At 42.0% G+C, this 16,084-nt stretch overlaps 1 protein-coding gene across 1 annotated transcript; it reads left to right on the forward strand.

Moving 5' to 3' along the window:
• Positions 1-5,204: 5,204 nt before the first annotated feature.
• Positions 5,205-15,092, forward strand: LOC130129627 (phthioceranic/hydroxyphthioceranic acid synthase-like). The gene is made up of 6 exons (XM_056299218.1): positions 5,205-5,262; positions 6,195-6,348; positions 7,099-7,259; positions 7,499-7,705; positions 7,950-8,131; positions 9,558-15,092. Exons 1-6 carry the CDS (start codon positions 5,205-5,207, stop codon positions 15,090-15,092), a joined length of 6,297 nt encoding a protein of 2,098 aa, XP_056155193.1.
• The last annotated feature ends 992 nt before the right edge of the window (positions 15,093-16,084 follow it).

Consider the following 16,084-nt stretch of genomic DNA (forward strand, 5'->3'; position numbering starts at 1 on the left):
GACCTTCTTGCTGTGGGGCAGCAGTGCTAACCACTGGGCCACCGTGCCACCCCGTTTTTACCATGTCTGTGGCAATGGGCCCCTCCCTGATTCTCGATAACAAAAACAAAACATAAAAAGGTGTCAGATTATTTTTTTAACAAGTCTGGAGCTCATCTGCCAAGGACAAATTGAGAGAGGGGTATTCTGGAGAAATTTTGCAAATTCTTTTTAATGTCAACAACACAAGCGCAGCACTCTTTGGGCAGTGCACATGGTGTGTTACGTTACATGGCTCCCTTTTAAATAGTTAAACAACCTTTTCTTCCGTGCATGGTCCACAGTCTCGTTTACGTTAATGAGTTCAGGCAACATGAAGCGGCCTCTCACACATCTGGCCACCCTTCCACAAATGTAATTAAATTTAGCACATAAAACAGATTTTTTAAGTTTTCAAATTCACACCTCTGTTTAGGAGTCACTTAAAGCCACAATCTGAAGCTGAAAATAGGTGTTTAGCTGAATTTACTGACACCTATAGCGACGCTGGGGGTGGCATTTGTGTTTTGACCACTTCATTCAATGGGAAACACCAGTGCCGTTGCATTAGCACCTTGCCCGCCTGGAAAGTCCTACCATAAAATATCCATTACTATGAGCAAGGACAAAAGCTTTTATGGTTTAGATTTTCATGGATGAGCTGTTGTCTTAAATATGCCAGCGATAGAGAGCATCCAAAAGTACATCTGAATCTTCAGGACTGTATCTTTAAATAGTGAATAACGTGGTAAAGTATTATCATGTCCCCATCACCAGACAAATGCTCTTGCTTTTACACTGGCCATACACAACTCCCTGATTTTGATCCATCCACCCATAAATTAGACCCACTTGGTCCAGTTCAGGATTGCTGGGGGCTGGAGTCCATCCTAGTATGCACTGGGTGAAAGGCAACCCCGAATAGATCGCCAGTCCATCACAGGGCACACACGCACTCACTCATACCTATAGGCTATTTAGAGACTCCAGTTCACCTAATGTCCATGTCTTTGGACTGCGAGAAGAAACTGGGGTACCTGGAAAAACCCGCACAAACACAGAGAAAATGCAAACGCCACACATTTGGGCTGGAATCAAACCCAGGACTCACTTGCTGTGAGGCAACAGTGCTGAGCACTTGGCTACTGTGCCGTCCCACAGATTGCACTATCCAAAATATGTACAAGCTTTTGATAATGTATGTATCTGGATGCACTTTTATACAGGATGGTCTGTCAAACCTTGTACCATCGCTGAATATTTTTTTCTCAACATGAATTGGTGTTGATGATATCTTCATCATGATATCTTGCTGGCAACAGACTGGAGTAAAGGAAAAAGTAGAGGACCACATGGCAGCCATGTACAAAGAAGCAGCTGTCTCCAGCACCATTAAGTTAATTAAATTTCCTTTATTAATCCCCTTGGGGAAATTCATTTACTGCAAATTAAACTATCCTACCTGTGATCTGTGTATCTAGGAGCAGTGGTCTGCCTCTTTCATGCTGGGCCCAGGGACCAACTCCAGTTCTTCTATCCATTGCCTTGGTCAGGGGCACAGACAGGAGTATTAACCCTAACATGAATGTCTTTTTGATGGTGGGAGGAAACCGGAGCACCCGCAGCAAACCCACCGCAGACACAGGAGAACATGTAAACTCCACACAGAGGACGACCTGGGATTACCCCCAAGGTTGGACAACCCCAGGGTTCGAACCCAAGATCTTCTTGCTGTGAGGCGACAGCGCTAACCACTAGGCCACCATGCCAGCGAATTACTACTTTGACTGATGCACTGGCATTCTACATTGGTTGCTTGACACCTTTTCCTTCAGTGCAAGCCTTCTGTATGTACACTGGCACAGCAGTGGTATTCTGCTATCTGTACAACATCACTTTCTTTTTAGCACTTAATGGGAGATGGGAAAAGAGCAACAGGCACTGGTTTACTTGCTTGGACATTCCACAACCAGAATCTGAAAAGTACAATATATGTTGTGTTGGAGGAGCTTATGATTCACATACTGGAAAAGAGGAATCATTGCCAGTTAACACCTTTATTGTGAACTATTATGGGCCATGGTGGTCTATTCCATTGCCTACCAACACGGGGATCACCGGTTCGAATCCCCATGTTACCTCCAGCTTGGTCGGGCATCCCTACAGACACAATTGGCCGTGTCTGCGGGTGGGAAGCTGGATGTGGGTATGTGTCCTGGTTGCTGCACTAGCACCTCCTCTGGTTGGTCGGGGTGCCTGTTCGGGGGTGAGGGGGAACTGGGGTAAATAGCGTGATCCTCCCACGCGCTACGTCCCCGTGCCGAGAATTCCTCACTGTCAGGTGAAAAGAAGCGGCTGATGACTCCACATGTCTCGGAGGAGGCATGTGGTAGTTTGCAGCCCTCCCTGGATCAGCAGAGGGGGTGGAGCAGCAACCGGGATGGCTCGGAAGAGTGGGGTAATTGGCCCACAATTGAGGAGAAAAAGGAGGAAAATCAAAAAAGAACACAATGTCAAAATAAAGTGGCTTTCTAAATAAGGTCTAAAAAACTATTAACAATGAAAAAATAAACAGGAAATATTATTTTTTGTGTAATAAGTTGCCATACAATATTGGGACCATGTGAACAGTAGGGGGGGTTACACGTTGCAACAATGACTGGCCAGTTCATGCTGCATGCAGGCATTCCTGAATAGCCCTTTGTTAGGTTCATTATACATAGTAAAAAAACAACAACAAACAAACAAAGTGAAAACACAATTCCTTCTATCAATAAAATGTACAAGACCAATGTATGAAGCCTGACTGTGTACGTGCAACAGACTTGTATGGATAATAAACCACAGAAAATCCCAGGCCACCTCTATTAACTGCCTTCTTCCTCATGTATTTACCACCTGGAATTCCTTCAAAGTGAAATATTGGTTGTCATAAGTCCAAGTTCAACTTTACTGTCATGTTTATCTAGAATACGATGACACGCTTGTGCTCTGGCTGTCCCTGCCTTAACACAAAGGTCACAAGGACACACCATCCCCCAAAAACCACCGCACTACAACTACGTACACAGATCTCATACATTATATATATATACAATATATGGGTGCGTCAGCTGTTCAGCCACCTGACTGCCTGTGGAAAGAAACTTATTACTGAGATGGGTGGTGTGTGACTTGATGCCCCAGTAATGTTTTTTTTTAGATGGAAGGAGCAAGAACAGAACATGAGCAGGGTGACTGGTATCTTTACTGTTTTGGGCTGGCGTCCGCGTAGCGTGGTGGTCTATTCCATTGCCTACCAACATAGGGATCGCCGGTTCGAATCCCTGTGTTACCTCTGGCTTGGTCGGGCATCCCTACAGACACAATTTCCCGTGTCTGCAGGTGGGAAGCAGGATGTGGGTATGTATCCTGGTCGCTGCACTAGCGCCTCCCCTGGTCACTCGGGGCGCCTGTTCAGGGGAGAGGGGGAACTGGGGGGAATAGCGTGATCCTCCCACGTGCTACGTCCCGCTGGTGAAACACCTCACTATCGGGTGAAAAGAAGCAGCTGGCGACTCCATATGTATCGGAGGAGGCATGTGGTAGTCTGCAGCCCTCCCCAGATCGACAGGGGTGGAGCAGAGACCGGGATGACTCGAAAGAATGGGGTAATTGGCCAAGTACAAGTGGGGAGAAAAAGGGGAGGGAAAAAAAAAGATGTTTTAGGCTTTCCTTTTGCAGCGAGCAGTGTAAATACTATGAAGTCGTGGTAGCTCCATGCCAATGATTTGACACTAACAGGCCAAACTATCAGTTTAAACTCTGTCATAATCCCAAAGAACGACTGGTTTTACATGAAAACTATACAGACATTTCTGGACAACAAAAGTGTATTTGCACAGTCGATAAAAAGTGGAAAGTGCATCAACATCAGGACCGATATCTTATAGAGGAGTTCACAGTAACACAGTAATGATCAGAAATGTATGTTGACAATCAGATAGTTTGTCTCAAGCCCTCTTAGGAAGCCCTCTATGAAACTGAAATTATAGCTGTTATCAGAACAAGTAATTGTTTCATATAAAACTATATGACTTTCCCTCGTAACTTAAGTTATGAATTAAAATATTCATTCCCATGAAATGTTGGAACAAACTATCGTCATTAGGTTGAAAGTCAGAATGTTTTGTGCACTTGTGAGTTTAGTGAATTGACAAATTATGAAGACATAATGTCTAATTGTGGATATAAACAATGGAATTTTACATTTTTAGTTTATCCCTGTGATCCTGGTGTCATTTATAGTTTCATTAACAATATCCAAAGGTCCGTTTTGTTAACCGGGGCATCTCAAGGACATCATTCAAACGGATGGGGGATGCGAAAGTGGAAATATTGTTGTACCCAAGCGATTTATTTGTCTTGGCCAGCCAGGCTCATTACAGATCAGCTTTGACAGAATGTCTGCAGGGGAACTCTTTTTTTGCTTTCTGAAAAAAAAAGTTCTGCCTTGACCTGACCATATCTAATCAAAACATAAGGTGATGCAATATACATTAAAGACCACCCTCTTCCTCAACACACATTCTATACATTAAATAATTAACTGAAGTATGGAAAACATTTACTCAGATTACATTAACGATTTTGAGCTGACCCCCCCCCCCACCCAAGTGTGGCCTGTATGCCGGTGCAAAAATGAACTAATAATATTTACATTATTAATTATTATAAATAATTTGCCCACTGAGGCAAATGTGTAATTTGTAATACTGGGCTATACCAATAAATAAACTGACGTGACTACAGTGTTCCTTGTCTTGTCCACCACACGGCAGCGATAAGCCTTCACGAAATTTTATGTCAAGGTCATTTGGTTTGGTGACATTATGACTTGTTACAGGTGGTCTAACCATTTGCAAGGCACCATAAATGTGTGCACTGAAGTCCTTCATCGCCATGGCCACGATCACAGTCAATCATTAATGTTTAATAAAGAAAATGCCTATAAGAATCAAACCTTAGTCAGGCACTGATGCCATTACTCAGGGTAAACGCAGTATGGATGAGGCATCGGTTCAGAAAATTTGACCCAGAGTTTACCTAACGTCTTTCAGGATTTACATTACATTTTCTTGTTATGAGACAAGAGATGGAGTGATATTGTCTTGCAAGTGCGCGGTTTAGACTGATGTACAGCAAACATGGAGGAAGCTGATGGTGGCATTGCTGTTGTGGGCATAGGATGCAATTTTCCAGGGGGTAAGACTCAAGTTTTAAAGCTGTCAATCAACTGTAATGGTTTCCTTCCTTTTTTGGAAAACAGTATTTACAGTAATATTCACCTACCTACGTATATATTCACCTGCACTCTGGTTCTATGGCTTGCCTCAGACCGGTTAAAAAGAAACAAAGGGGGCGTCCGGGTGGTGTGGTGGTCTATTCCGTTGCCTACCAACACAGGGGGGGGATCACCGGTTCGAATCCCTGTGTTACCTCTGGCTTGGTCGGGCGTCCCTACAGACACAATTGGCCGTGTCTGCGGATGGGAAGCAGGATGTTGGTATCTGTCCTGGTCGCTGCACTAGTGCCTCCTCTGGTCAGTTGGGGCGCCTGTTCGGGGGGGAGGGGGAACTGGGAGGAATAGCGTGGTCCTCCTAGCGCTACATCTGCCTGGTGAAACTCCTCACTGTCAGGTGGAAAGATGCGGCTGGCGACTCCACATGTATCGGAGGAGGCATGTGGTAGTCTGCAGCCCTCCCCAGATCGGCAGAGGGGGGAGAGCAGAGATCGGGATGGCTCGGAGGAGTGGGGTGACTGGCCAGATGCAATTGGGGAGAAAATGGGAGGGGGGTAAAAAAAGAAAGAAAAAAGAAATCCACTAAGCCTTGTGAGTAAAATACATTCCTGGTATCCAGCATTGATTTTTATTTTTTGGTATCAGCTAATCTGATATTCAACTGTTGAAGATTTTTTTTCAATGACTATGAAATCAAATATGAATTTGATTTTCACAGAGCAACTTCTACATCTTCCAACAGCGATTTTCCTGCATAAAAAGCACTCTTACACAACAGCAGCCCTTCTGAAGGGAGGGCGAGTACCGATGTTCCCCATACAGCACTTCATTCCTGTACATCTGTTTTCACAACATCGCGATAAAGCTAAATCATCCCACATGTAATTTCACACAGGAGAGGGGCTTGACAACTTCTGGAAGGTTCTTTTGGCTGGGAAGAACTGTTCCGCGCCTATTCCCAGGGAGAGATTTGACCTAGCCAGCTGGTATGATCCTGATGACAACAAAGCCGGCAAATCTCGCACAGCGAAGGCTGCTCTCATCGAGGGGTCTGTTCTTTAATCCTCCACTTCTTTGCATTTCAAATTAATCACAAGTCATAATTACTATTGAATGTTTCAGCAACTGCTGATCATTACTCATAGCTACATAAATCTCTGTAAATATTTGACCATAGTATCCTATTACTATTACTACTACTACTACTACTCTCGGCTGTTCCCTTTAGGGGTTGCCACAGCAGATCATCCATTTCCATCTCCTCCTGTTCTCTGCATCTTCCTCTGTCACTCCAGCCACCTGCATGTCCTCCGTCATCACATCCATAAACCTCCTCTTTGGCCTTCCTCTTTTCCTCTTACCTGGCAGCTCCATACTCAGCATCCTTTTCCCAATATACCCAGCACCTCTCCTCCACACATGTCCAAGCCATCTCAATCTTGCCTCTCTTGCTTTGTCTCCAAACCGTCCAACCTGAGCTGTCCCTCCAATATACTCACTCCGAATCCTGTCCTTCTTTGTCACTTCCAACAAAAATCTTAGCATCTTAAACTCTGCCACCTCCAGCGCTGCCTCCTGTCTTTTCATCAGTAATATTTTGTCAGTAACCATGATAATAATTATAACAAGAAAAATCAGACATAATGGTGATATTAAGTACAATATAAAACAAATGAAATGGCAAATTTCAAATGAATTTAAAAAGAGCAGCTTGACACTGCCACATCGAAAATAACGGCGTAAAGATGTTTTTTCAAACTCTAATACCGGCATAAAATGGGTGTGCATTTTTTTTCCAGGTTCAATGTGTTTGACCACAAGTTCTTTGGCATCAGTGACAGTGAAGTGGAACAGATGGACCCCCAACAAAAACAGCTTCTTCAGTGTGTCTACAGGGCTTTGGAGAATGCTGGTTTACCAATGGAGAAGGCCAGTGGGACGAGGACAGGAGTATTTTTTGGTAAGACGGTAAAAAAAAAAAAAATTAAAAAAAATGTATCCTTAATAACGGTGTACCCTTGATTTGTTTTTATAAATTGCTTAATATTAGTATGTTTGATTCCTATGTTGATTCAGAATTTAATGACATTTAATGGATGTTTAGCTAATGGTTTTTGCTGAGTTCTTACAATAAAAATACTACACAAATGTTGCCTATACTGTGTAAACGTTTAGGCTGCTTGCATGTTTCCATTATAGGTCTCATGAACAGAGATTATGAGCAATCAGCTGCACATGTGCATCCCTCTGTGATTAACCACTGGACAAGTACTGGGCTCGCTATGAGCATAGCAGCCAACCGAGTCTCCTTCATCTTCAACTTCACTGGACCCTCAATGTGCATAGACTGTGCTTGTTCATCATCGCTTGTGGCACTTCATCTTGCCTGTCAATCCATTAAACAAGGTTGGGAACTATGTGTGTATTATGTAACGAAAAAAACAAAAAGAAAGAACAAAACTAGGCAAAACTGAGGCCAAGCCTCACCCAATGAGTATATAGTGCCATGCCTCTTTTTCATATGTTCTGTGTGTGTGTTTGTGAAACAGAGTACTCAAAGTTGCGTATGACTGGGAATATGTAATTCAGATCAAACTCGGCATAAAACAATCCCGTCTGAGGTTTGAAAGTACGTGTTTTGTCTTACCAGGGGACTGTGACATGGCTCTGTGTGGGGGTGTTAGCTGTATCATCGAGCCGAGAGTCTTTGTCGCTCTCAGCAAAGCAAAGATGATCTCACCTGAGGGAACCAGCAAACCTTTCTCCAGCAGAGCAGATGGCTATGGCAGAGGAGAGGGCTGTGGTGTGGTTCTGCTGAAACCTTTGAAAAAGGTCAGAATATTAAAAAATATTATATCAAAATAAAGTCCAAAACAGTATTTACTTCAAAGTTGTCCACCAATAATAATTTTTCAGATCACTATATGTTTATATTATCACATAAAATATTTTAAAATCCAAAATAAGCTGCCCCCTAAAATGTTGATCTTTGGTGAATCTAAAAGAAATGATCAGCAAGAACAAAGATTAGTGTCTGGTGATCTGTATTGTACCCAATGGACAGTTGCTGGTAGCTTTGCCAAAGTTCACAAAATGACAAGAAGTGTCCAGTAGAGTACTATATCGCTTAAATGGAGGGCCAACCATTTAATAATTATAATGATAATAATGATAATATTAATAATGATAATAATAATCTACTCGGAACAGCCCACATATTACAACGAGTACTGTCAGTCAAGCGACATCTGCCTTATAGTTCCTCAGGTCCATAGTTTGGACCCGGCTCTACAGAATGTAAAACAGGAAACGCGAAAGAAATAATAATGATAGTAATAATAATAATAATAATAATAACAATAAACAGGCGACAGCCATGGGCTTTTTTAGTGAACATTAGTTGGCGAGCGCTATTGCCCTGAAGAATAACATTGCAGCTTGGTACTCAGCAGCCAGGTGACACTAGCTTACACAGTACTGAATCAATTTAAGGGATACTGCAACCCAGTTTGACTCCTAATGATAGGAAAATAGGGGGTTACACTTTATTTCAGGGGGTTGGAAGGGGTCGGAAGTTACCTAGTAATTCCCTAGTAATAAGGTGGTAATTATCACATAATTTCTTAGAAATAAGGTTGAAATTACCTTGTAATTTGGGTTGGGGAGAGGGTTAGAGTTAGGGTTAGGGTTAGCTGTAAAATTACCTGTAAAAACTACCACCTTATTACTAGGAAATTACAAGGTAATTTCAACCTTATTTCTAAGAAATTACGTGATAATTACACCTTATCACTAGGAAATTACTAGGTAATTTCCGACCCCCTAAAATAAAGTGTTACCAAATGGGGCTTAGGTTAAAAAATGTCAGTTCCCTTTAAGTATCCTTTTACATTTGCCATAAATATAGAAAGGACATTCGACATCAATTATAATTGATACAATAACTAAAATCACTTTCCTTGTCAATTTTGTGAACTTCTATGAATATCTGTCATTTTGTGAGAGAGCCCAGTGCAAATTAATTTATTATTTTCAAAAAATAAATACTTATCATTGATAAGTATCTACAACTACTACTTTCGGCTGCGCCCATTAGGATACTTAATCATACTTATCATTGATAAGTATATATGTCCCAAATAAAGTTCTATTCAACTTTTTGAGTTCACTGTACCATGTTGACTGCATGTACAACAATAAGTCATTAAACTGTACCTATGATCATGGATAATATTCCATCTACTTATATGTCAAACAGGCAATACAGGACCGTGACCATATATGGGGTATCATCAGCAAAACAGCAGTTAACCAGGATGGTCACACAGTCACCCCAATCACCAAGCCCTCCATGGTTCAACAAGAAGAACTTCTACGAAGAATCTACAGTAAGTCTGACCTTGCAAATGTCCAGTACATAGAAGCACATGGGACTGGAACCCCAGTTGGAGACCCAACAGAGGCAGGGAGCATCTCAAATGTCATTGCCAAAGCCAGACCTCCAGGTTCAGAGATCCTCCGCATTGGTTCTGTGAAGAGCAACATTGGACACACTGAATCTGCAGCAGGAGTGGCAGGACTTATCAAGGTACTCTTAATGATGAAACACGAAACCCTTGTTCCCTCAGTGTTCTACTCTGAAGACAGTGCCAGTGTAGATGCCAAAGCCCTAAACATAAGCGTTCCTACTGAGGCAGAGAGGTGGAGTGGCCTTGGTGAAAGAATTGCAGGTGTTAACAACTTTGGTTTCGGGGGAACAAATGCACATGCTATTGTCAAGCAATACAAAAAGGTACCACTTCCTCAAAACATTAACTCCAAACAAAGGAAGTGTTTTGTCATGTCGGCAAATTCACCAAAATCTCTCATTATGATGTGTGAAGACACCAAGGAACAGCTAGAAAACAACAGCAAGGTTGACCTAGATTCTCTGGCATATACATCAGCTTGTAGGAGAAGCCACCTAAAGCACAAATACAGAAAGGCAATCATATTTTCATCTCTAGCAGATCTTCAAGATCAGCTTATGTCTGCACTAAGCAAAAACATTGCACCCTCATTTTTAGATCCAAGGTTAGTGTTTGTTTTCTGTGGAAATGGCGTCACTTACCATGGTATGTGTAAGCAGCTCATAAAACACGAGAGTGTGTTCAGACACAAGATCCAAGAGATTGGTAAAAGTTTCCAAATGGTCAGTGATTTGAACATCTTGGAAAAACTCGAGAGTGAGTTTGAAAGTACTGATTTTGCAAGACCTGAAGTTGTCCAGCCTCTCCTCTTTGCTATTCAAGTTGGCATTACCACTCTCCTAAGGCAATGGGGTGTCAAACCTGATGCTATACTTGGACATTCTGTTGGAGAGGTTGCTGCTGCTCACTGTTCGGGCCTATTATCTCTTGACGATGCAGTAAAGGTGATCTACTTCCGCAGTACTCTCCAAAGTAAAGTTACAGGGGGCAAGATGCTTGTGATCAGTAATATGGCTGTATCAGAAGTTGTTAATATTCTTCCTCGTTACTCCAATAAGATTTGCATCGCTGCCTTCAACAGCCCGCTGTCTTGCACAGTTTCAGGTGATGCAAATGCAATAGAAGGCCTCCATGATGAACTCAGTATGTCAGTCAAGAGTCAGAACCTGTTCCTCCATGTGCTGGAAGTCCCTGCTGCTTATCACAGCCACATGATGGATACAATTCTGTCTGAAATAAAGGAAAGTATTGGCTCCTTACAAGTGAATGACCAAGAAACAGAGCTGTTCTCTACAGTCACAGGCAAAGAGGTAGAGCATCCTGATTTTAGCACAGGAGAATACTGGGCCAGAAACATCCGTGAGCCAGTATCATTTGAGCAGGCAGTGAGATCAGTAACTAAAGGTAAGAAGAACGTAGTCTTTGTAGAGATTGGCCCAAGGAGAGCCCTGCAAAGGAACATCATGGAGATTCTTGGAAACAACATCCCTGTCCTTGCCTCAGTTCAGCCTGACAAAGATCATGAAACAATGCTGACAACAGTTGCTAAGCTGTTTGAAACAGGGGTTCAGGTTGATTGGAATCAGTTCTATAGAGAATGTGAGACAATGCCGTTGCCTTTCCCAAAATACCAGTTTGACTGCTATCAGAGAGATGTTATCATAGGAGCAGCACAGAAAAACACAGTAGGTAATCACCCTGTGCTCTGTCAGACTGGCAATGAAGGAAATGTCTTCAGCTGTGATCTGTTGTCCAACTCATACCTGCAAGACCACAAACATAATGGTGTACCCATCATCCCTGGTGCCTTCTATGTTGAGTTGGGTTTGGCTGCTTTCATGGTTAATGCAAAACCTAAAGTCCCGCTCAACTCAATTCAGCTCAGTGTTGATTTTCAGAGTCCATTTGTTTTAACACAGAACGCACCAGAGATGAAAGTAAAACTGCAGCCATCGGGGAATGAATGCAGTTTCACAGTATTCTCACCATTTGCAGTCTATGCATCAGGCACAGTAGTTTCCAAGCGAGAAAGGCTGATCGAAGAGCAAAATATTTCATTAAGCTCTATCTACAAGAGATGCAAATCTACATTGAGTTCTAAAGAATTATATGGCCATCTTTCACAAGGTGGCTTTCAATATGGGGATGTTTTCAAAAATAAGGAGGATGTGCATTACGGGGAAGACCTAATGGAAGCTATTTCAGTTGTCAGAGTTCCAGAGGAATTACATTCGCAGTTGCATGAGTACTGCCTCCATCCCATTATACTAGATTTCCTAATGCAGCTTCTCCCAGTCACAATAGTGCATGCATTTGCTGGCAGGCCAGGGTTTCCAGCCAAAATAGGAAGCTTGACAGTTTTTGAACCCCTGCAGGATGAAATGATAGTGTACCTCAGAGCAATGGATGTGGGTGTAAATCACTTTGAGGTGTGTGGGTGCTTCACAGATAAAGATGGCAGGGTGCTGGTTGAGGTTAAGCATGTGCTGATCAAGTACCTTGGGAGTCATTTCCAAGTTGTAGAAGAGTACTTCTACCACAATGACTATAATGTCATTGCTGAAGAAATCACATCCTCTGATCTTCCTAGGGCGCTGGTCTTCTGTGACCAACTAGGAATATCAAAATCCCTGCAGCAACACTTGGACTCAAGATCAAAATACATTTCTCTCACACATGCAAAAGATATCTTAAACCACGGATTCCCCATGCTCTTGAAAAATCTTAACATCACAGATATTGCGAAAAATTTTGATGAGGTGTTGTTTTTGTGGGGCACTGATGATCTCACTTCACTAGTAGCAGATGTTGTCCTGCAGAACCTGGTGAACTGCTGTGAGATTTACCGCCGAGTAGTCCTGCAACTGAAAGCAATTCAGTTTCCAAATTCCATCAGGGCAGTAACGTACTGCTCAGCAGAAATCACAGTAGACCATATAAGTCCAGGTTTTGCCCTTTCTGGCATGACCAGATCATTTGCTGCAGAAATACCAGATCTTTCCTTTCAGCTGATTGATATAAGCTCTACCTCTGCTGAGGATATCACAGCTCTGTCTCAGGTCTTGAGATCATATCCTTGCAATCGGTTCCCAGAGCTGGTGGTAAAAGATGGGCAGATTTTGAAACCTTCCATTGTTCGTACCCCAGTTCAAGTCGTTGACGAGTCAAAGGGCAGTTTCTGGTCTACATCCACTGAGACCTGTGTCCTTCAGACAGCTGATGCATATACTGTGACGCAATTGTGTGCCACACCGCTTGATGCTGAGGAGCAGTCACTGAATCCAGCATCAGTTGAAATTCAACTCAATCAGATGTGTGTTCACTCATCTGATTATTTTCCTATCAGTGCTTCACACTGGAAATTTGGCCAGGGGATCTACTGGAACAAACATGCCACTCAGAACCACAAGCTACTTGCTCTTGATTTCAGTGGTACTATTACAGCAGTAGGGAGGGATGTTAAGAAATTTAAAGTTGGAGACCATGTGGCTTCCTGTTATCCCATTGTGGCAGCAACCAAGATAGTTGTCCCAGAGGATGTGTGTTACAGCACAAAAAGGTTCCCATTCCTTCAGAAAACACCATGTGTTTCATTCTTTGTATTGGCATGGGAAATCATGCACAGAGCCTTGCCCAAAGCAAAACAACGTCTGGGAATTATATCTTCTATTCCTGACTCTGCTCTGACTAAAGTCTTGGCTCTCACATCCTACAAATCAGGGTGGAATGTCATTGTCGGTGCACATTGCAGTGGATCCATTGTAGATGCATTTGTCCTCCTCCCTCCATTTGATGAGTCACTGATTGCCAAAGTTGGTAATTTTTCTGGTGTCAAAAATGTTGTCATCATCTGTGAATCACAGTCTCACTGTTTGCTTGCTCAAGATGCTTTCCAAAGTGTGAATGAAAGCGTTCACATGCAGACAATTCAATTGCCAACTATTTTACAAAAGGGAACACTGAGTGCCCATAGGCCACACATTTATCGTTGGCTCAAGTCCATGAACTTGAATGGGGCGTCATTAGTTCTCGAGAGTCTTACCTTTCAATCTGTGACACCCCAGAGTATCAGCATGCCTCTCTTGAAGAAATCAGAATCGTACATCAACTCAAGGACCCTGTCTGTTGTGAGACTGACCAAAGATTTCAAAGGTAGTCTATCTGAAATTCCATTGCTGCCTAAAGAAAGACGGCTTTTCCGAAAGAGAGCTGTGTATATTGTGACAGGTGGTCTCTCGGGCTTGGGCTTTGAAACAGTCAAGTTCATTTCTCAAAGGGGAGGGGGATGTGTTGTTATACTCTCCAGAAGCAGTCCCACACCAGATATGCAGCAAGAGATGCACAATGTGGAGAAACAGTGTGGGGCATACATCACCAGCATGGAGTGTGACGTATCTGTCTCTCAGCATGTTTACAAGGCTATTGGTGCTATTGGTCATAAATTCCCTGCTTGTCCAATAAGAGGAGTGTTTCATAGTGCAGTTGTCTTGCATGATGGGCTGATCGAGACACTTGATAAATCCCTCTATGAAAAAGTTCTCAAGCCAAAAGTGAATGGTGTTATGAATCTGCACTATGCAACAAAGAACTTAAATTTAGATTACTTTGTGTGCTATTCCTCAATCTCTGCATTCATGGGAAATGCATCGCAAACAAACTACTGTGCAGCCAATACATTCCTTGACGCATTCTGTCAATACAGACGCAAGCTTGGCCTTCCCGGACAGTCTATTAACTGGGGGGCCTTGAACCTTGGTCTCCTTTTGAATAAAGAACATTTTCAAAGGTTTCTGGAGGCAAAGGGGATGATGGTACTGGATGTGTCTGAGATACATAAAAGTTTGGAACAAAGCCTCATGCTTAACAGACCCCAACAGGCCATATGCAGGTTTCACTTCAAAAATATCAGGTACAACATCCTCTCTCAAAATGCTGCCTTGACCAATCGTATGTCTGCATTAGTAGAGGAAGCATTCCAAAAGTCCAAACAGGTTGATTCACAAACAAAACAAACAGACACAGTCTCACCAAAAGAGTATGTCAAATATCTGCTAAGTGAGACCATTGGTATTGACAAGAGTGAGCTGAATGATGAATTAACTCTGTCATCTTTAGGAATTGACTCAATGCAGGCAATGACTCTACAGAATCTCATGTTTCAAGAGAGAGGTGTGAATGTGTCATTGGTTAAATTGTTGGACCCAAATGCCACACTATCAACAGTTGTCGCTATCCTAACAGAAGGAGATGAAGGTGAAAATTTCAATGATAAGCCAAAAACACCTGCGATTGAAACCATGAATGTTGTGTCAACTAGACTGTAGATTGCCCGGATGTTCTTATCCAAGTGAGAATGTTTTACTTTTTGTATTCTCAGTCCTGACTTCTGGTTCAGCTCAAATTTTGTGCCCCTGCCCATAATTCCTAAAGGCTGGCCTGCCTCTGACTGGAACCAAGGATTATAGTTTTGACCATTGTCATGAAACTGTTTCAATACATATATTTCCAGTTTATTAATTCTAACGTTTAATACTTAAGTCACAGATTTTTTTTCAATGACTGTAAATAATGAAAGCCTTGCACATCGTTGCAACAAAAAAAAAATCTGAGGGTTTCTTCAACATGTGTTAATACTGGATTTTGCATCATATTTGTGTTTGATTGTGCTCTAAATGTTTTTATGAGGTTAAGTTTGTATTGCTGTAACCAGAGCCCCTGTCATTTTATCAAATAATGTGCATATCTGATTTTTGATTGCTTGGTTTTATAACACCTCAGTACAAATGTTCAACATTGTAGATGGCACTATCATGGCTGTTGTCTGTAGAATATGACAAAAATAAACATTGATGAATGAAACTTTTTAAAATTATTTTGTTGATGAACCTTACATTTTTCAAGTTCTGTCTGGATTGTTTTTTTTTTTATAAATCATGCAGATATACAGAGCATGGTGAAAATACAAGAAAAAAAATCAGTAAGTTTCTTCGCTCCCAACAGCTTTGTATATACGTAACTACAGGCTACTCATCCTGTATACTTTGGTTATTTTCAAATTATGTCTGGTATTAACGAATTTCATCATGTAGAAGGCATGCAGACAATCATTACAGCTAAAAAATATGTCAGGTACAAGTAAGCCTGCCTTTTTGTTTGCATCATTGTAATAGCGCAATTACACTTATGATTAGTGCTAGTATCACTTGTCTTAATAGTAAATTCATTGCATTTTAAGATGGTATCTGAGTAAATAACTATCAGAAATAAGGAAATTCAACATCCAAAGAACTCGGGAGTGTCAGTAGGGAGGCGCAAT

The sequence above is a fragment of the Lampris incognitus genome, chromosome 19 (genome assembly GCF_029633865.1).
Source record: "Lampris incognitus isolate fLamInc1 chromosome 19, fLamInc1.hap2, whole genome shotgun sequence".
Lineage (NCBI taxonomy): Eukaryota > Metazoa > Chordata > Actinopteri > Lampriformes > Lampridae > Lampris > Lampris incognitus.

Bases quoted from the DNA above. Each gene is read 5' to 3' on its own strand.
- LOC130129627 (XM_056299218.1), top strand. From the start codon at position 5,205: ATGGAGGAAGCTGATGGTGGCATTGCTGTTGTGGGCATAGGATGCAAT. The intron at 7,260-7,498 runs GTAAGACGGTAA...TTTCCATTATAG, and splicing joins GAGGACAGGAGTATTTTTTG to GTCTCATGAACAGAGATTAT. The intron at 8,132-9,557 runs GTCAGAATATTA...TATGTCAAACAG, and splicing joins TGCTGAAACCTTTGAAAAAG to GCAATACAGGACCGTGACCA.